This window comes from Guillardia theta (genome assembly GCF_000315625.1).
Source record: "Guillardia theta CCMP2712 unplaced genomic scaffold GUITHscaffold_3, whole genome shotgun sequence".
NCBI lineage: Eukaryota > Cryptophyceae > Pyrenomonadales > Geminigeraceae > Guillardia > Guillardia theta.
In genome coordinates, this window is record NW_005434671.1 from 1,174,729 (window position 1) to 1,189,892 (window position 15,164).

Genomic DNA, 15,164 nt, shown 5'->3' on the forward strand with positions numbered 1-15,164 from the left:
TCCAACCCATTCTCGTCTTCCCCTTCTCCATCTTGTCCGAATCGCACTCGCTGTTCTTGATTCGCTCCCTTCTCCCTCCCTGGCTGCTCGCCCTCGTTCACAGGTAGCGGCCAGCGCTGCAGCTTCCGAGTCCGCTGTTCGTCCCATCCTTCCCTATTCCAATGCCACTGTTGTTCCACTTGCTGCTCACCTCCCTGCTCTCTTTCCTGCTCCTCTTGACCCTCTTGCTCCTGCTTCCAAACACCCCGCTGCTGCATCCGCTGCAATCCATCGTCCTCCAACCCTGAGAGTTCATCATGCCAGGCGGTTGGCAAACTTGGGCCTCCAGCTCGGTCTCTTTCAGCACCATCATCTACTCTTTGAACACTTCGAGAAGGAGCAGAGTAAAATGATTCCGGCGAGGGTGAGATCCGGGGAGAGTAGTCTTCATTGGCGAGTGACCAGAAATTTCCTCCGCATTCAACGAGAGTTATCTGAGTTTTGAGCTTCTGAACCTCCCCCTGCTGTGAAGAAGGATATACATACTCTTGCACCAACCCAGTTTCATTTATCACCAGACATCTGATCGGTACTGACCAGAATTCCGCCATGACTTGTTTGGCAATGTTCCCTAGAGGCTGCCGATCTTCAACGATCCTTGAAAGGAAATCATCCACGTTTTCATCCTCCAAGTCGTCTAAGATGTTGTTCTGCTTGTCTGCAAGATCCATCAAGTAGCTGGCGATGTCTTTGCGCATCTTCACAACGGCTGAAGGGATCCTCCACAACTTCACCCCATCCAACTCCTCGATAACAACCCCGAAAGTGTAACCCATGAACTCAGCCTGTCGTCGGAGAGGAGGATGTACAAGAATCTGTTGAGAAACAGCCTCAAAGATGCTGTTGCCATTTGGATCCACCCATAGCTCCTTCAATCCTTCTCTGTCTACCAACCTTGCTAGCTGAGCCAGGCCATCTGTGCACTTTGACAGATCAAACCCACCTGGGGACAGAGCAGCGAAATTGAGCATGGGTGATTCCGAGCCCGCTCTCATGGGAGAACTTCTAAACAAGCCAGCTCTGAATGGAGTCACAGGCAGAGGAAGCATGTTCATGGATGGCGACAAGGGATACGCAGTGGATCGAGAAACTGAGCGCATGGGGGTTGACGCCCTGGTGTTGTTGGCTGTCCATTGATCGATGAGCTTGTCAATTTCAAGCTGAAGTTGCCGAACTCCCGCATCGTCATCGTTCACTTCCTGCCTCTCGTTCATCCATGTTGACGTCACCTGCCCCAAGCGGTTTCGGAATTTCCCTTTTACCGCACTGCGTTCTGGCCCACGAGCTTGGACAGAGGAAAACTTTCCTCGCAGCACATCTGTCTGCTGCAGGGAAGACGATGCTGAGCTGTACATTAAGGACAGCAGGACGAGCCATGCCTTGCGAGCCAGCCTCATCTTCTACGCGTCCTCTTGAGAACTAGCCTACCTTGGAATCATCATCGGGGGCCAAGGATCTTCGTCCCCCCTTGTTAGCGGGTGCCCCTCGCTGCTAGTTCCCCCTCCTTGCATGAGACGTGCATGATATCTCAAAGAAACCACCAGTTTCACCTCTCCCTCCTCCCTTCCCTTCCCTGCCTGACTCCTTTCCCGTCTCTTTCCGCCCACACCATGCCCTTCGCAAAACCGTTACGTAATTTGGGACCAAGGCTGTTACGACCCGGCGCTGCTGGTCTGCCGGGCCCGGCGTGTTGACGGACGTATCCCCATGGCAAGGGAGCATGGCGGGTACCACAGGGACAAGAGCGGAGCCAGGAAGACAAGACCGAGGAGCAAGGAGCTGATGTGACAGGAAGACCCATGTCGCAGGCTGCAAGCCATGAGCACCAGGAGTGCCTCGCTCAGTTGCTGGACCCTGACGCTAGCGCTGCCCAGATGTCAGCGTGCTGTGGCTCAGCTATGAAGCCCCTCCTGGCCTTTCATCTGTGCATGCCCTACATCGCTCCAGTAGTTGATAAAGCAGACGACGAGGAAAGCATCCGTCGAAGAGAACGGGCCTTGAAGCGAAGGAGGAGATGGAAAGACCACCCAGACGCTACGGTACCTCGCGACACATTGCTTGTGTTGAAAAGTATTGACTGTCAATCAGGATCCAAATTTGCTCCAAATTTTATCACAACCTCTTCGAGATTTGAAGGCACGCTTTCTGAATTTCAAGGGGAGCCTTTACTGCAAGGCATGTCCGAAATCGAAGCAGGTAGAGTTTCACTCAGAATTTGTTTGGATAAATGTATAGATCAGATTAACACTAGAGGAGACTCTTCGGACAACGATTTTCTGGGGGAGAAAGCTGAGGAGGGCAACTTCATCTTGGAGAACCATTGGAGGCAATGGGACGGTACAGAACAAGTAGTCGTGAGTATCAAAACGAACATGTTCGTCCTCCCTCAACCGGTTCGCTTCTTCCTCGGGGACATCAACGAGGCTTTGAAAAGGCTCGATGTAGATCAGAAATTTCGGCAGATCGTCATAGATCCGCCGTGGCCAAGGTCTCATGTATCTGTTTTAGTTGTTGCTTCTAATCAGAATACAGCAAGAGCCGAGGGAAATATTACCGGACGATGTCTACACAAGATATCGCAAAACTTGACGTGGGGAAACATCTTTTGCGTGGAGGGCTGTTAGCTATGTGGGTTACAAATGATGAGAAGCTTATTTCATCAGCAAAGGTAGAACTTGACTTGTATCAGCCTGCCTTTCCCACCTCGAATAGTTCACCTGCTCTGCTTATGCTCACCCTGTGCTTGTCACTTTCACACCCCCGTTCGCTTCATTTTGATTTGTTCTTGCCAGGATTGTATTTTGAGCTCGTGGGGCCTCGTGTGCTGTGCTACGTGGTTTTGGATCAAAGTCACCTGTCAGGGCGACCTCGTTTCGCCATTGGAATCTCCTCACAAGAAACCGTTTGAGCAACTGCTGATAGCTTGTCGAGCGTCAGAGGTCCATTCCTTCAAAGTTCCAAATCACAAAGTGCTTGTCAGCATGCCAGCTCAACATTCTCGAAAACCATTCATTGGGGATATTCTCTGCAAGTACACAAGGAATGTGGAAGAATCGGTGATCCCCTTCTTGCCAGCTCTGTCTCGAAGATTTGACTTCGTGCCATGTCAAGGATCATGAAGGCAAAGGTCCCTTTCAAGAAGGATTTGAACTGTTTGCGAGGGAGGTCTGAATTGCACGTGAGAATTCATTCAATTGTATTGATGACTTGAATGCTGTAACAGTTGAGGCGTGGATGGACGTCAGTTGGGGATGAATGCTTGCTCTTTCAAGGAATCTCTTCGTTTGAGTCTGAATGAATGAATGATCTGAGTCTGAGAGCTGAAGGCCAGGTCCCTCATTGTCCTCGTACTGATTTTTAACTTAACTTTGAGTAAAGGCCCGGTGAGCACCCTAGCAACCAGTTCACTACTGAGTTAAGTTCGGCACCGTTACTCGAAGTCAAGTTAACCGTTACAGTAAAAGAGAAATCAACGAAGGACAAACATTACTCAAAGTTAAGTCAAAGATCAGTACGAGGACAATCAGGAGAGTAGAGGAGGGCGCGGCTTGACCCTGACGGCCTACCGGGTCGCACAGGCCATACCGTAAGAGAAAAAACAGCGAGAACCAACCCTCACAATCTTTTACTCAAAGGTAAGCTAAAGATCAGTACGGTACGATCAGGAGAGTCGATGTGACAGAGTCACAGGTGACGTGAGCCCTGACAAACAATTTGGTGCTCAGTGTAACGCTTTATGGTGTTGTAACCGTGGCCGTGACTCTGCGCAGGGACGTACCGTACCGTGACTGACATACGCCCCTTGGACAAGGGTGCTAAGGGGCTAATTAGCTGACGGGGGTTGCTCCTCCGAAGTCAGAGGAAAGAGGGGTACTGGGAAAGTCACCGGTGGGGGGGCTCTCCTACCAAGTCAATGAGGAAAGAGGGGTACTGGGAAAGTCACCGGTGGGTAGACGCATTTGCATGGTCATGTGAGGGGTGTCACTTGGAGTGAGCAATCGGACTCGGGGGGTAGGGTAGCCAAAAGGGGACCAACAGTCATAGGGAGATAGGGGTGTAGAGGATGTTCGGAGATCGGGTCACGGTGTGATTCGATGGGGTTGTTTGTTGACGGTAGGGACTGAGTTTGCCGGGGTACTTGTAGTGCAGTTGACTGGTTGAATGGTAGGTGGGGTGGTTGGATCGGGAGGGTTGCTGCCCAACCAAGAGGTCGTTGACAAGGAAAAAAGGATGGAAGACCTTTTAACGTTTGATGTGGGGTGGTGTCAGGGTTCAGGGGGGTGGGGTCATAGTCTCCACCGGTGTATCTTAATAAGTAAATAGGGGGTTCACAGGTGCAAAAGGAAAGACCGAAAGTTTCTTTTTACAAGTTATGTAGAATTAAAATATTCTATAGAAGAGGATTGCCATGGCGGTGTGCCAATGCGTCAGTTAGGCCAAGCTATGCGAGAGGATGAAGAAGAGGTCTAGATGAAGGGAAGAGACAGGTCAGCACGAGACGACACTTGAAGATGAAGGAAGAGGAGAACAGAATCCCATGAAGGAGGGCAAAAGAGGCTTCTATTGATGATATCAGAGCAACAAGGGGAGAATCTTGCTGACTCTCACATCGGCCAGATCATTCGCCGCGAAGAGTATGAGAATACAAGTATTCATGAGCGGAGGAAGCAAAGGGACCGCAGGGAGAGCAGTACGTGCACGGGCGCTGCAGCCCTTGAGGAACTTGTTGTTGACGCAGAATCGGGTGAGGACTTCAACCAGTCAGATACGAATACAGACTCTTTGCAGCAAAGTGAGGGAATGCTGTCATCTTGGAAGAGGAGAATAAGCTCTCCAGGCTTGTTCCGAAGAAGCTCACTACTGTTTGGGGGATTAAAGTCTGTGGAAGACTCAATGAAGGCAACTTTTCTATCAGAATGGAAGGAGGAATTCAAGGAGATGAACTATCAGCCAACCGCAATTCTTTTGTTCACTTACCTCTCAGTACCTTGCTTTGCTCTCTTTTCTTGTCTCGGTGAATAATTTGAGCAAGGAAGGATTCGTAGATTGGAAGTACATTCCAGGCTCGACATACTTGCTCAGCAGTTTGATATGTTGCACGCTGGCAGGCATGTTCACCATGAAGAAGTATCGTTTGTTTTGCATGAGGAACTATGAATGTTTGATCACGCTGTATTTGGTGCAATACGTCTCCGTTATCGTCATGTCTGCATGGCTGACAGAGATCGGCAACGTCCTCTTTTCGAAGGACAACGGGCTGGTTGCTTTTAACAGCACAACCTCCAAAGGGAGGTTCCAGAGAATCTGTCAAGAGCTCGATCCTGCGAAAGTCATGCTTCTTTCAGCAAATGTGAAGCCGTCAGGATGCGATACGCTCATCATCAATGGCAGGCAGATGGGGATTTACATGAATGCTTTCCTGGAGCTCATTGTCTTTAGTCTGCACTGGAGAAGAACCTTGATAATATCCATTTACATGGTGGTCTTGCTGATTGTTGCAGTGCTTTCCAGCGGAACATATGTTCTTTCGCTCATCACAGCTTCCGTCTTCTTCATTATTGCTGGTCTCTCCTCCAGTTTCTTCTGTTTTGTTCGTCAAGAGAATGAGAAGCAGACTTTTGCGATCGCTAAGCGGACTAGGTTTGCGTCAGAGCAAAGCAGAAATCTTGTGAACACCCTGATGCCCGAGAACGTCTTATCGCGGATCACGACCTTGAAATCGAAGGAGTTCGTCGGAGTCACGATACCGCGATGTACTATCATGTTCTGCTCTCTCGCTCCTCAAGATGTCATACAGAAAGAATCTTCGCAGAAGATCTTCAACTTCCTTGACTCCGTCTTTGAGACATTCGATTCCAAAGTGCAACAGTACGGCATGTACAAGTATCAACACGTCGGTGACTGGTACATCATCACCTGCCCTCGAGCTGCAGCTCCGTTCGATGAGGCAGAGCAGTCAAGAGGCTATCCATCTGAGTACGCCTCGAGGATGGTGAAGTTGGCCAAGAGCCTGATGGACATCGCGGCGATGCAGAAGATCGGCAGTACCCCTTTGAGCCTCAAGGTAGGGATCAGCTATGGCAGCGTCGCAGGAGCTGTCATTGGGATGCATCGAGCCTTCTACTGTGTGTACGGGGACACGACCAACACGGCGGCAAGGATGTGCAAGTACTCCCAAGGGGCTCAGATCTTGTGCACGAAAGCGTTTGCTGACCTGCTGGAGACGTGCTCAATGGTGGAAGCTGACTGCCGGTCTGAGGGGACCATCGACATCAAGGGGAAGGGGGCGATGGAAGTCTTCTCGATCGAGGTGAAGGGGCCGTCAGATCCGCTCGGAATGGAACGACGATCCGCCTCCATCTCAGGGGTCTCCACGCATTCCTCACTCTCTGCCTCCGTTGTTGGGATGAAGTTGGAACACTTGAGCGCGCAGAGCAGAGAGTTGCTCAAGAGCGATCAGTACAGGATCGGCAGACTATGGTGCCAGTTCAAAGATGCAACCTCAGAGGAGCTGTTTCTCAATCAGAGTCTGAATACTCACCGTCTCAAGCTGACCATTGGCATCGCTCTTCACTTTTGCGCAGTTTTCCTGCAATTTCATATGGTTGTGTTCCCGGAGTATTCCTACAATTATGCCAACTTTGGAGCTTCGCAGCTTGAGGAGGAAAAGAAGATTGTGTTTCGCGCACTGACGATTCATCTTGTGATCTCAGGTTTGTGCAGCGCTTGTCTTGTGGCTGGGATGTGGACTTTCCAGTACAAGTTGCTCTTGTATCAATGGATCTTCGTGATCATGAAGCTGGTGTTTCTCTCTATCTGTGTTTATGCAAACAAGCATGAAGCTCCTCTCTCATGGACTCTTTGTTTTCCTTTCTTGTTTGTTGCTGCCCAGTCCAATTCCTGTGGTATTCAATTCAATCAAGCCCTCGTCGTTTGGATTGTCAGTATCATCACCTTCGTAGCCTGGACCGTCTCCAAGTCTTCGCGCAATTATCTCGTGGAGGACTTGGTCATCCTCCTCCTCACCGGCATCGTCGCGCTCATCGTCGTCCGGGTCAGCGATCGCTCGGAGCGATTCCGGTGGAGGATGCATCAGGTGTTCAACATCGAGTCATGTCGGCTCAAGGAGATCCTCTCTGACCTCATGCCCTCCAACGTGGCAGAGGACATGATGAGCAACTCGATGAAGCAACCTTGTCAGATGGAGCTCGCTGTCGTGCTCGAGCTCGATCTCTGCAACTTCACGACGCTCTCGCAAGGAATGGATCCAATCGAGCTTGCCAACATGATCCATCGGGTCTTCTCCAAGTTCGATCTCATCGTGCAAGACAAGGGGTTGTTCAAGATGGATACAGTAGGCGATGCTTACATCGTCTCCGGTTGGCTACCGCAGGAGAAGGGATGGAGGTTGAAGAAGGAAACCAAACAAATCTGTCATTCTATGCTTGACCTCGCGCGCTCAATGCTCACAATCGTGCAAGAGCAATCGCTGGGAGAGAACAGCACCCTGAGCTGCAGGATCGGCGTCTCCATCGGCATGGTGGCATCTGGCATCTTGGGAAAGATTCAGTCACGGTTTCATATCATCGGACAGGCTCTGAAGGAGGCGGAGCAGCTCGAACATGACGCGCAAGTCAACTCAGTTCATGTCTGCGACTCCTTCCTTCGAATCCTCGCTGTGGACAAGGTCGGGGATCCCCCGCACCCTCCTGCTTCTGTGATGGAACGGAAGAAGGCGATGAAAGAGGGCAGGTCTCTAAAGCAGCTCTTTGGGCATTCGAACAAGACCAACGAGGAGGACGAGGAGGAGAAGGCTGTAAGCAGACATTTCAGCAGAAGCGCCTCACAGATTCTCCTTGAGCTGGACGAGGTAGTCAGCCCTGATGGCTGGGACCTCATCGAGACTCGGGAGTTTCACCCTCCTATCAGCGATCAGGATGACGCCAACGCGTCCGTGGCGTTCAAGCTGCTCGAACCGTCAAAGACAAGTCACGTGCTGAGACCGCAGCCTCCTCAAGTCTCGATGAGCAGAGTACCGCTGTAGGGTCATGATCTCAACCAGTGTATGATGAATGTTGCAGTCAATAAATTACTGTCAGGTGAACTTGTGTTGACCCGCGTCAGCTCAGCTCGAGCCTGGCAGTGACCATGGCTGCGAGTTCAGTGAGGGCAGCATGATTGGAACGGCCGCCGCTTGAGCCGGCAAAACTTGCCAAGTCGGACTCAGATCGTGAAGATCGTAGCCTACAGTTGAAACTACTGAGGAAAATCCTTTTACAGGTTTTTTGTTTCACTTCCCTGGCATGTCGCAATGCGGCGCTTGTTGGGCTCCGTGCAGCCTGCGATCGGCGACATGGCAGCGAAGAGGATCCGCCCCGAGCAGACCGAGGACAAGAGAGAAGCTAGTGACCATGAGAGGATGCTGTGAGAGTGATCCGAACAAGATGTGGATGAAAAGATCCCACGTCCTGGGCCTGATGCTGTCGTGCTTGTCCATTCCCTGGATAGCTGGAGCTGAGCATCCTAGAAGCAAGAATCACAACTCCGCACGAGACAATAAGATTTGGGATGATGAGATCCCTGTAACTGGCTACAAAGTCGTCAGAAGGTATGAACACGATCAGCGTTCGTTCACACAGGGGTTAGAGTTCGATGGCGAGGACACAATGCTGGAAGGGACAGGACTCTATGGAAAATCTCTGCTTCGACGACTACGCTACAAGGACAGCAAGTTAGCACGTCTATTGCCGTCTTGCCATCTCTCTGAATCATTGGCAGGGTGCTTCAAGAAACTGCCCTGGATGAGGATCTATTCGGAGAAGGGATCACGGTCTATCAGGATTTTATCGTTCAGTTGACATGGAAGGAGAATGTTGCGCTCGTCTACGACAAGAACTCTTTAGAGCGGAAAGGATCGTTTACCTATCCCTACGAAGGATGGTAACTTCAATCTGACTCCACCACTGGATGAACTTCTTGGCAGGGGAGCCGTCACAATGGGTGACTCGTTGATTACGACAGATGGGACCAACGTTTTAAGGTTCTGGAGTTACGGGCCAGACGGCTCCGGGCTCGAGCAAGAATGGACTGAAACCAAGTCTGTCAAGCTCGTGGACAAACATGGCAATGAAGCCAAAGATGTTGTTTGGAAGCGACCAGATGGTTTTGATGTTCCAGTGTTGTTTTGCGTGAAGTGACTTGGCAAGCACAGGTGTGGCGGTGAGGATTGCGATCCGGCTGAACGAGCTAGAGAATGTGGAGGGAGAACTTTGGGCAAACTTGTGGCCGACAGAGACAATCATAAGAATTGATCCGAAGTCAGGAAGAATCTTGGTGAGCTCTGTGTTGAATCGATCCCTACCACTCTGCCCTGCTCATGTGAAGGATCAGGGCTGGGTTGACCTCCGCGGACTTCGACGCGAGTGTGAGAAGATCGCTGGCCCAATGAAACAGCTTGACGTTCTCAACGGTATCGCCTTCCACAAGGGCTCGCAAGGGCGCAAGCTTATCGTCACAGGCAAGTGGTGGCCGCGCAGTTTTGAAATCGAGCTTATCGGAAGCTCTCCCACCTGTACGGCGAAGGACGGAGACTATAGACAAGAAGCTGCTTGTCATTCGCTTGCCTGGCCTCCCTCCAGGCATGCAGGATCCGGTGAAGTTTCCCTCTCCAACTCAATTTCTCGTCAAATTATCCCTGAGATGAACTTCGGGGATTGATGTAGTAACTCACTGAAGAAGATCGGAATATTAGGAGATGTTAATAGTAGACAACTTAATGTGATGGTAATGCAGATCAACCAAGGGCATGCTCTTGCTGCGATGCAAATGCCGTCACCTGTGAAATTTCTTGCTTAGGAAGATAATCGCATGCACTAAAATGAACGGCAAGGAACCTTGTCGTAATCGCTCTTGATCTTGGCCTCTAATCTTTTCATCATCGCAATGGCTCGCTGCTTCTTCGTCAAACTGTTCTCCTGCGACCCAAGGATATCAAATCATCTGGCGCATCATGGATGGAGCTTACATGCAAGTCTTGAATGAACTTGGACACCTTCTTACTGTCCACCGCAGAATCCTTGTCTTCGTGCGATACTGAGCACGACTCAACAGTGCAGTCCGGTTTCTTGTCTGCCTTGATCACGGACTTGGAATGTCTTGAAGTCTTCTGCACAGCTTGTTTCGGATTGATCGTAGTCTGCCTCTCATTACGCTTCTGGTCGCTCTGCAGAGTACCGCGTCCTTCCTGTTCACGAAGTTGATGAACATGCAGCATTTCGGTGCTGTCCTCGTCCTTCATTGCAGTGACTGGAAGAGCAATCACCTGAGCCTTGAGATCATCCCGATGTTTGACTTTCTTTTCCGTTTCCATCCCCGAAGAGTCCGAGCCTTCTTTCTTCACCTTGATCTGTCGTCGAGTGCCTGACTCGTGTCGCTCTACACCATGCCCTTGATTAAATTTCTCGAGATTGCGTTGCACATCTTTTAGTTTCAGTTTGAGCTCTTCCTCTTTCTTCTGAGAACTTTGTTTTAGCTCGTTCAGAGACTTCACAATTTCATCTTCTTTTTCCTCGGCAAAAAGTTTTACCTCCCCAGATTCTTCCTCTTTCAACAGTTCGGAGATTTGATTATTCCGATGCGAGTAGATGCTTCTAAGCTGGACCCCCAGCTTGTCAAGGCGTTGCATTGCTTTATGGTCAACAGCTCTCATCTTCTTGACGTATGAAATCTCAAGATGACTGAGTTCTTTCGCCCATTTGCTCTCAACAGACCTGATTCGGCCAGCCGCTTCACCATGTTTGCTCGTGGAATTGCTTCCACGCGGGCTGTAAGAGACAGAAGCCATGGCCATGCTTTGATCGCTTTGTTGAGATCTCGAACCGATTGGGTAAGTGTACAGCAAGAACACGGTGGACGAGAGCATCAATGCAGCGAAACTAAATGCCAGCATCCGCGAGTCTCTCTTGCGTACAGTCTTCCGCACTTGACAAGCAGAGAAGTGAACGGGACCGAAGGGAAAGTCGGGAGGATGCGCCATGATAAGAGTCTGAAGGGATGAGATCGATTTGCAGCGCCTCGCTTCACCTACTCCCTTGCGTTCCCGCTTTCGGCGCCATAGTCGCCGAGCCGAGCACCGGAAAAAGAACAAAAAAGAAATCAAGAAAAAAGAATGTGTAAAATAAAAAAAGAATTGCAGGGACCGGTTTGTGAAACGTGGATTCATGTGCCTGCAGTAGGGTTGGGTGGTTAGATTCCACGGGGGTAGGGTGATTAATTTGAGGGGGTGGTATAGATTATGCCATATGATTCAGCTCGTCATGCCTTCAGCGTCTCGATTCATTAAAAGGCTTAAAAGAGAAAATCGTGTATAGGGGAATCCCTTCGTACTCTTGGCGGGGGTATAGTTCATTTACAGGGTGGGATAAATCAGAGAAGGTAGGTAGTGACGATGGATGGGGTGGGGTTCACGGGGTGTGCAGGCGCATGGCGCTGAGGAATGAAATGTGTGAAGGGGGAGGAGGAAGGAGGGAGAAGGGAGAGGGAGCGAGGAAGGGAGAGAGAAGATGCAAGGGGAGGGGAAGAGGTAGAAGAGGAATATATGAAACTTTAAAGGGAGAAAGAAGATGCAAGGAGAGGGGAAGAGGTAGAAGAGGAATATATGAAACTTTAAAGGGAGAAAGAAGATGCGAGGAGAGGGGAAGAGGTAGAAGAGGAATGTATGAAACTTTAAAGGGAGAAAGAAGATGCAAGGGGGGGGGAAGAGGTAGAAGAGGAATATATGAAACTTTAAAGGGAGAAAGAAGATGCAAGGGGAGGGGAAGAGGTAGAAGAGGAATATATGAAACTTTAAAGGCATGTAAAGAGATAAAATTCAAGATACTCAAGATGAAATTGAGTTTTGCAGAAAATTGGGGAAGTGGAATACGCGGGAACTTGACCCTTTGAATAGAGACTTGGAAGAAGAGAGACATTTGGGATGGAGTAGAGTATGATAGCTAAGTAAGCCTGTAGGTCTTCTGCATGATGCAAGGAATGCATAAGTGGAGATGTATTATGCATTCAAAGGACAGGATGAGTTGTACTCCTTCAGTCAAAGTTGTGAGTTCTACAATGCACTCGTCTTCTCTCAAGCACTCCTCTTGTAACGGCCCTCCCATGAAGCATGGGACAAAAAGAGCACGAGAATTGTAGTAGAAGCAAGCGTCTCAGGAAGTGAACTGTACGATGATTTATCGAAAACTCTTATCTAGACAAAGCCACTTCACATTTAGTGTAAAACGTTTGAGGCAACCATGTCGATGCCCTCGAATCTGATCGTTTGGTGGTTGTATAGGGACCATGGACATGAACTACTTGCAGCAAGATCCTCGCGTGGCGCGCGAGATGATCTCTCTCCTCGAAAGACAGCTGGTGGAAATCAGAACAGCTGCTGAAGCCAATCCTAACGACTACAACGTGTATGCCAAGTGGGGAGAACTCTTGCTAGAGCTCTCGATGTTCAAGAACGGAGATGAAGCCACACAGATCTTGTCTCAATGTATAAACAAGCTGGAGAAAAGTCTCAGCATCTTCCCTGATAATCCTCACCCGATGATAGTTCTTGCTTCAGCGCTCAATGCTCGCGCGTTCTTGCAGCACGACACTCAGGTGGCTCTTTCTCTGTTCGATCGATCCAAGAAGAATTTCGAGAGAGCGCTGGAGCTCGACCCCACCAACGATAAGTGCCGGCAGCTCCTTGAAGCCATGGAGAACGCGCCTGAGCTGCATCAACGTGTGGTTGCTCAGCTGCAGGCGGAAGGACAGTACTCGAACAAGTCTGCTCCGACCGCGGGGAACGACGAGTGGTTCTATGATGCGTTGGGTTGGGGCATCTTGATCTTCGGAGGAATCTCAGTTTTGGCGATCTTGAATATGAAGCAATCGGCTGCGTAATGGAATGACTAGTTTGGGAATAAAAACCCATTCCTTGCATGATTTTATTACACATACGCGCAATTCAACTTATCAAGAACTATCAAAATCTATTGAGACATTAAGATTACATTGCTGTTATGATCTCTTCGTCCTCACAACATTATCATCCAACTGCGCTGAGACTTTGAGCTTGGAATGATCATTTCGCGAACAAGAATTGCCTCGCGCTCGTCGCCAGGATCTTTGTAGGATATCTTCTCTGAAGCGCGCATCTCGTTAGAGATCTCAGTGCCTTCATCGTCTTCTTCGTCTATCTTCGAGAGCTTGTTTCCCTGAGCAAGGGCTGCTGAGACATGATCGACCCGCAGACATTCCTCGCTGGGTTCTTGCAGGACTGGTCCAGGAGTGGGGTCTGACGTGTCAGGGATTCGAGCTTCCCTCTCTTGCACTCGATCGTCTTTGAAGAACCTTGAGAAGGAGTCCAGAAGAGTCCCCAGCAGCGATTTTCCCGGTTCGTCCTGGAGCTCTGAAGGATGTTCAGCCGGTATCTGGCGATCCATGGGAGATTCGTGATCTTCGAGGTCTCCAGGTGACTGAAGCTGCGAGATCAGTGCTTGGTTGACGTCCGTGAAAAGGTTCTTGCAGTTGTTTTCTTGTTGCTTCACATAGAACAAGATGGCTTTGCGGTCTATGCTCCGTTGATGAATCGCCTTTCCGACAAGGGACCTCAGTGCCTCTGCATCGAACGAGTTGAGATCCAGATTCTGCTGCAGAGGGTCGCGCTCGAAAGTCTTCTTCAAGAAGTCAAGAGATGACGAATTTCTGAAGCATAGCTGATCTAGCTTTTGACTGATTTGCACGTTCAGCATCAACAGTTGTTCGATTGCACTCTTCTGATCGTCGAGCTTTTGTTGAACCTCATTGAGGTGCTCAGTTGTGGTACTGAAGCTGTTTGTAGCCCATGCCCTTGCGTTCTCACATGTCACCAATCTCTGCGTGAGTTTCATCGTAGAGTTGAGGTATTGTCTCCTTGTGTCTTTCAGTTCCTCGTTCAAAGCGAAGATGACAAGGTTTTGTTGTTCTACTTCCTCCTTTGCATTGCTGTACATGGCCTCCAGCTCTTCGTTAAGACTAAGAAGGTTCGCGTGTTGCTTTCTGAGATTCTCATATAGGTAAGACAAGACGTCATCATTCTTCATGCTCTCATCCCTTTCTCTGACATCCTTGTCTGCTTTCGAGATTGCTTCAAGATTTTCAAATTGCTTCACGAGTCCTTTGACATACTCATCTCGTGAAAGCATATATCCCTCGAAATGCTCTGCAGGTTTGTCACATGGTGACAATGACATGATGGTGACTTACGTATCTTCTGGGTCGCATTCTTGATGATGTTTATCATCGCTTCGTGATCTCCCTGCTAATGCTATCAACGTCCAGCTCGTCATGTCAGTGTCTGCGTCACCTGAAGCCAGAGTTGACCTTGTAACTGCTCTAGCTCCCTTGCCAGTTTGCAGAGAGAACTCTGCTTCACGTTTAACTCCGTGTCGTATTCTTGGATCTTCACTTCCTGTTCCTTTAGCTTTTTTTCGAGATTCTCGATAATCTTATCCGATTCCATGGAGCGCTGCCTTGCTTGGTTTGTACACGCAAAGATGTAGTCTAGACAGGTTTCCATCTCATCTAATTGCTTCTGAATCATCATCTTCACAACAGCAACCGTGTTCTGTGTCATCCCACACGTTTCATGACCTTCATCACACACAAGCTTAACCACAAACTGATCGAAAGTCTCCCTGGTGACTTCCAGACTCTCTTTGCACTTGTCCACGGCAGCAAGCGCCTGAGAACTTAAGGCCTCGCAAGACATCTGAGGGAAAGGTACCCGTCAGCCAAAAACTTGTGAAAAATGCAAAAGTTGATTTGCTTTGAATATCTGGATTTCTTCGACCGTTTCCACTTTCTTACAGTCTCCTTCCCATTTCCGTCTTTGCACACTATCTACTCTGCTCCCTCATCTCTCCCTAACCCTTGTTTGATCCTCTTACTCCTCCTCTTCTTTCCCATCCTCCTCCTCCTCCTCCTCCGCCTCTACCACAACCATCATCTCCTCCTCCACCTCCTCCTCCTCCTCCTCCTCTACCACAACCATCATCTCTTCCTCCTCCTCCTCCTCCTCCACCTCCACCTCCTCCTCCTTTTCGACGACCGCCAGC

General features: G+C 49.6%; 6 protein-coding genes across 6 annotated transcripts in view; 3 read left to right on the top strand and 3 right to left on the bottom strand.

Moving 5' to 3' along the window:
* The window catches only part of GUITHDRAFT_132322 (hypothetical protein), a gene marked incomplete at both ends in the record, with an annotated part of 7,494 nt that extends 6,058 nt beyond the window's left edge, over window positions 1-1,436 (bottom strand). Inside the window, one exon of the mRNA XM_005841553.1 lies at window positions 191-1,436. Coding sequence (XP_005841610.1) covers window positions 191-1,436 — 1,246 coding nt within the window. The remainder of the gene's footprint in view (window positions 1-190) is intronic.
* A 5,819-nt stretch (window positions 1,437-7,255) lies between these two features.
* GUITHDRAFT_46026 (hypothetical protein) lies at window positions 7,256-7,660 on the top strand (the record flags this gene model as incomplete). Its single annotated transcript, XM_005841554.1, has 1 exon — window positions 7,256-7,660. A coding segment is annotated over one exon (405 nt), but the record flags the coding sequence as incomplete, so codon positions are not given.
* A 973-nt stretch (window positions 7,661-8,633) lies between these two features.
* On the top strand, window positions 8,634-9,585 carry GUITHDRAFT_55786 (hypothetical protein; the record flags this gene model as incomplete). Its single annotated transcript, XM_005841555.1, has 5 exons — window positions 8,634-8,770; window positions 8,818-8,979; window positions 9,023-9,079; window positions 9,234-9,372; window positions 9,430-9,585. Coding segments are annotated over 5 exons (651 nt in total), but the record flags the coding sequence as incomplete, so codon positions are not given.
* Window positions 9,586-9,832: 247 nt separating this feature from the next.
* Window positions 9,833-10,888, bottom strand: GUITHDRAFT_100107 (hypothetical protein; the record flags this gene model as incomplete). The annotated part of the gene is made up of 3 exons (XM_005841556.1): window positions 9,833-9,874; window positions 9,933-10,013; window positions 10,064-10,888. The coding sequence occupies 3 exons, from the start codon at window positions 10,886-10,888 to the stop codon at window positions 9,833-9,835; spliced, it is 948 nt and encodes a 315-aa protein (XP_005841613.1).
* Window positions 10,889-12,368: 1,480 nt separating this feature from the next.
* Window positions 12,369-13,011, top strand: GUITHDRAFT_150069 (hypothetical protein). Its single transcript, XM_005841557.1, has one exon. It carries the CDS (start codon window positions 12,376-12,378, stop codon window positions 12,967-12,969), a length of 594 nt encoding a protein of 197 aa, XP_005841614.1. The 5' UTR covers window positions 12,369-12,375; the 3' UTR covers window positions 12,970-13,011.
* Window positions 13,012-13,103: 92 nt separating this feature from the next.
* GUITHDRAFT_100109 (hypothetical protein) lies at window positions 13,104-14,818 on the bottom strand (the record flags this gene model as incomplete). Its single annotated transcript, XM_005841558.1, has 3 exons — window positions 13,104-14,269; window positions 14,314-14,365; window positions 14,414-14,818. The coding sequence occupies 3 exons, from the start codon at window positions 14,816-14,818 to the stop codon at window positions 13,104-13,106; spliced, it is 1,623 nt and encodes a 540-aa protein (XP_005841615.1).
* Between the last annotated feature and the right edge of the window lie 346 nt (window positions 14,819-15,164).